This window comes from Apis dorsata, unplaced genomic scaffold, assembly GCF_000469605.1.
Source record: "Apis dorsata unplaced genomic scaffold, Apis dorsata 1.3 scaffold_452, whole genome shotgun sequence".
Lineage (NCBI taxonomy): Eukaryota > Metazoa > Arthropoda > Insecta > Hymenoptera > Apidae > Apis > Apis dorsata.
The window spans coordinates 136,664-140,641 of NW_006263697.1; the positions used below are offsets into that span (position 1 = coordinate 136,664).

A 3,978-nucleotide genomic window follows, 5' to 3' on the forward strand; every position below is an offset into this window, starting at 1 on the left:
ATGGAATAATCGATTCTCAGCTTCGAATCGAAGCTCAAATAAATAAGATTTTAAACAGAAATTTAATTTTTGATGATGATGGCGTATCAAGCAGTAAGAAATTTTTTTTAATGACGAATATTAGATTTGCCAAACGAATATAGAGATTTATTTAAACGAAAAAAATATTTAGAAATCATATTCAGGAATTCTTTTTTTATCAAGGGTAACGTCAATTAAATTTCTATTTTATGTGCTGTTCAAGTGTCTGTTAATATCTAAATTAAACAATTGATAGGATGTACGTACAATTGACAAAAGGCAATAATTAAAAGATTAAAGATATATCGATTGAAATTCGATTGATTGATACGTTATATTATCAATTGAAATTTTCTCAATATCTATTGAAGAAGTATCAATCGAATTCCGATATATCCGAGTATATATCCGTTTTATTAAATTAATTGTTTCCCCTTTTTGATATAATAGGAAAAAGAATGAAAAAAAGAGAGTGTTAATCTACAATACTGATAAAACATATGATAATGATTGTTTTTATCAAATCATCATTATTACTCAAAGTTATTGAAATTTTTTCAAACGTCATTCACTCTAATTGCGTTTATATACGGTTATCGATAAGAATCTAATTTTGTTTATCCTTATCGATATGATATACCCTCTCAGAGTGTATAAAGCGACTGAATCAATACACTTTTTGTCATTATGGTTTTTACCAACATGAATGCTCTAAGTGTGGTACTTGTATTCTGCCTTGCAGTCACTGCATATGGTAAGTAAGCATTGAATTTAAATTACGTATTCTATTTTATATACTTGTGTCCCTTTATTTAAATATACGTAGAATTCTTTATATTTATTAAATAAATCAAAATTAACCGATTTAATCGATTGACAAATAGTGTTTAATTAATAATATAAATAAAAATCAATGAAAAGTGAATAAAAGTTCGTGCAAAAATGAAAATCTCTTAGAAATTTGAATAATTTGTTTTTTACTGACACTAAATGAGATTTTTTTGATTGATTTTTACTTTCTCGAAACTTTGTCGCGTGATTAAATAAAATTTTATGCATGGAGTTCACATGAAATTATAAGAAACTATACTATAATTTTATTGGAATAGGCTTCCCTGAAAGTAAAATTGTTGGTGGAAAAGATGCTCCAGCTGGCAAGTTCCCCTACCAAGTATCTCTGAGGAAGAATAAAAGTCATTTTTGCGGTGGATCCATCATCGATTCGCGTACCATTCTCACAGCAGCACATTGTGTTGAGGGGTAAGTTTCACTGAAACACAATAACGAATAATAAATTTCTATTATAAATTTATTATTATCCTTAAATAGAATTTTACTTAACTCGAATAAAATTAGATATCTCTCGCTGATAAATGCTAATAAATGCTGATAAATCAATGAAACACATTTATTCTACAGATTGAGTAATTTGAATGGCATCACTGTCCAAGCTGGAACAACTCAACTCAACTCAGGTGGAGTATCTTACTTGCCGCAGAAAGTGGTTGCCCATAGCGGTTTCAACTCGCTCAGTCTCGTTAACGACATTGCTTTGATTCGTCTGAATCAAGATATCTCATTCAACAATTTGGTCCAACCGATCAAATTGGCTTCGGGTAGCAATACTTATGAAGGATCATCCTGCGTTCTATCCGGTTGGGGAACTACTAAAGTAAGTGAAAAGATTATTAGTTATTTATTTTGTAAGGATTAACATTTTTATTTCTATTCTATTATTCTATTATTAATTCGTTATTTTAATCGTTTAATCATATGAAACTCGTATAAAAATATCGTTCAACATATATTCTAATTACAGCTAAATGGAAATGTGCCAAATAATTTGCAATACATTAACCTGCTTATCGAGAAACAATCAGAATGCAAGAAAGTTCACTGGAGAGTACAATCTTCTCACATCTGCACATTCACGAAATACGGAGAAGGTGCTTGCCACGTGAGTATAATTATTATGTTTTATGTACATATATTTTTTTTACAAAATATATATATATATAGTTTTTCTATTATTAATATTAAATTAAATTATATACCATAAATTATATATTTTTCATTCTGAGACTCCATTCATTCTTCTTATTTCAATTTTTATAATTGAAGTCAAGTTAAAGCTTCAAAAATTATTAGAAAAATACTTAGCTTTATAGATGATATAATATAATAGAACTCTTATTAAATATTCGATTATTTATAATTCAAACTTCGGTTCGAGCTTTTGATTTATAATTATTTTTTTTCTTTCAAATTTCAGGGTGATTCTGGTGGTCCTCTCGTTGTCAATAATTTACAAGTCGGTATTGTTTCCTTTGGACAACCTTGTGCTGTAGGAAAACCTGACGTATACACAAGAGTATCTTCTTTCTCATCATGGATCCAACAACATAAATCTTTCCTCACAGAGGAAAAGGGTGAAGCACCAGCAGACGGTTTCTACATTTCTTAAATATAATTTATCGATAATTGATAATTGAATGTTGATCAAAAAATCATCTTCCATTATCAATTATTGTATATAATAAAAATTGTATATAATTAAATGTCATTAATTTTGTGATATACAATAAAATGTAATTATTTTTTTTTAATATTTTATAAAATAAAATTAATTCTGCTCAATAAAGTTTTTAATATATTAATTATTTCTTATATGTAGTAAGGAATATTCATCTATAAATATTATTAATATTATAATATAATTAGATATTCTAAAATATTGATATTCAAAAAAAGATAGAAAAAGAAGATAAGTAATAAAAATGAATTATTATTTAAATATGATAATTTTATATGAATAGAACTTATATATATTTTTTTTTATAAAGTTGGTATTTGAGAACAATCTAATTATACCGCGTATTCTTCATAGTAGTGACATCTATCAATGGCATAAAAAATTATTCTATCTGTTTCTATACCTTATATCATTCAATTATATTAAAAATCAATTTACACATGATAAATATTATAAATAGATTAAATTATCAAATTATAAGAAGAATTTATGATAAAATTTAGGACAGATCATATAATCCTTGTTATGATTTTTATAATATATATGATATTATTGATTCAGAGAAGAATGAAATAGTAATACTATGTATCTGTATTATTATTCTTATTTCATATGCAATATTATCCATATTTAATATTATTCTAAAAGTACTTATAAATAATCTTATTTATTTAATTATATTTTATCATATAAAATTTTTCTATGAATCACCATTTACATATACTACTATTTAAAATAATTCATCTAATTAAATTAACCTTAATTTTACCGATAATACTTATAATAATTATAAATAACTATTATATTTCATATGGATAAAGAAAATGCGAAAAAGAAAGTTCAGATATTTAACTTTGGCTAGAATAAAAAAATACGTACTTACTTATCAAAAAATAAAAACTTCATTATTTAAAACGAACGAGTTTAGAAATGACAGCACTACTTTGAAAGAAACAAGGAGAGCAAATAATGAAAAAAGGATAGAGATAGGCATAAAGGTCCTTGTGGCGCCATCTCCAGAACCGCAAATGAAACACAAAAAAGGATAGCAAATAAAAAATAAAGGATAGAGATAGGCATAAAGGTCCTTGTGGCGCCATCTTCAGAACCACAAATGAAACACAAAAAAGGATAGCAAATAATAAGTAAAGGATAGAGATAGGCATAAAGGTCCTTGTGGCGCCATCTCCAGAACCGCAAATGAAACACAAAAAAGGATAGCAAATAATAAGTAAAGGATAGAGATAGGCATAAAGGTCCTTGTGGCGCCATCTCCAGAACCGCAAATGAAACACAAAAAAGGATAGCAAATAATAAGTAAAGGATAGAGATAGGTATAAAGGTCCTTGTGGTGCCATCTTCAGAACCGCAAATGAAACACAAAAAAGGATAGCAAATAAAAAGTAAAGGATAGAGATAGGCAT

At 26.8% G+C, this 3,978-nt stretch overlaps 1 protein-coding gene across 1 annotated transcript; it reads left to right on the forward strand.

Moving 5' to 3' along the window:
* The first annotated feature begins 668 nt into the window (after positions 1–668).
* LOC102671495 (chymotrypsin-1-like) lies at positions 669–2,675 on the forward strand. The gene is made up of 5 exons (XM_006619892.2): positions 669–775; positions 1,131–1,281; positions 1,441–1,693; positions 1,841–1,978; positions 2,294–2,675. The coding sequence occupies exons 1-5, from the start codon at positions 709–711 to the stop codon at positions 2,483–2,485; spliced, it is 801 nt and encodes a 266-aa protein (XP_006619955.1). The 5' UTR covers positions 669–708; the 3' UTR covers positions 2,486–2,675.
* Positions 2,676–3,978: the final 1,303 nt, after the last annotated feature.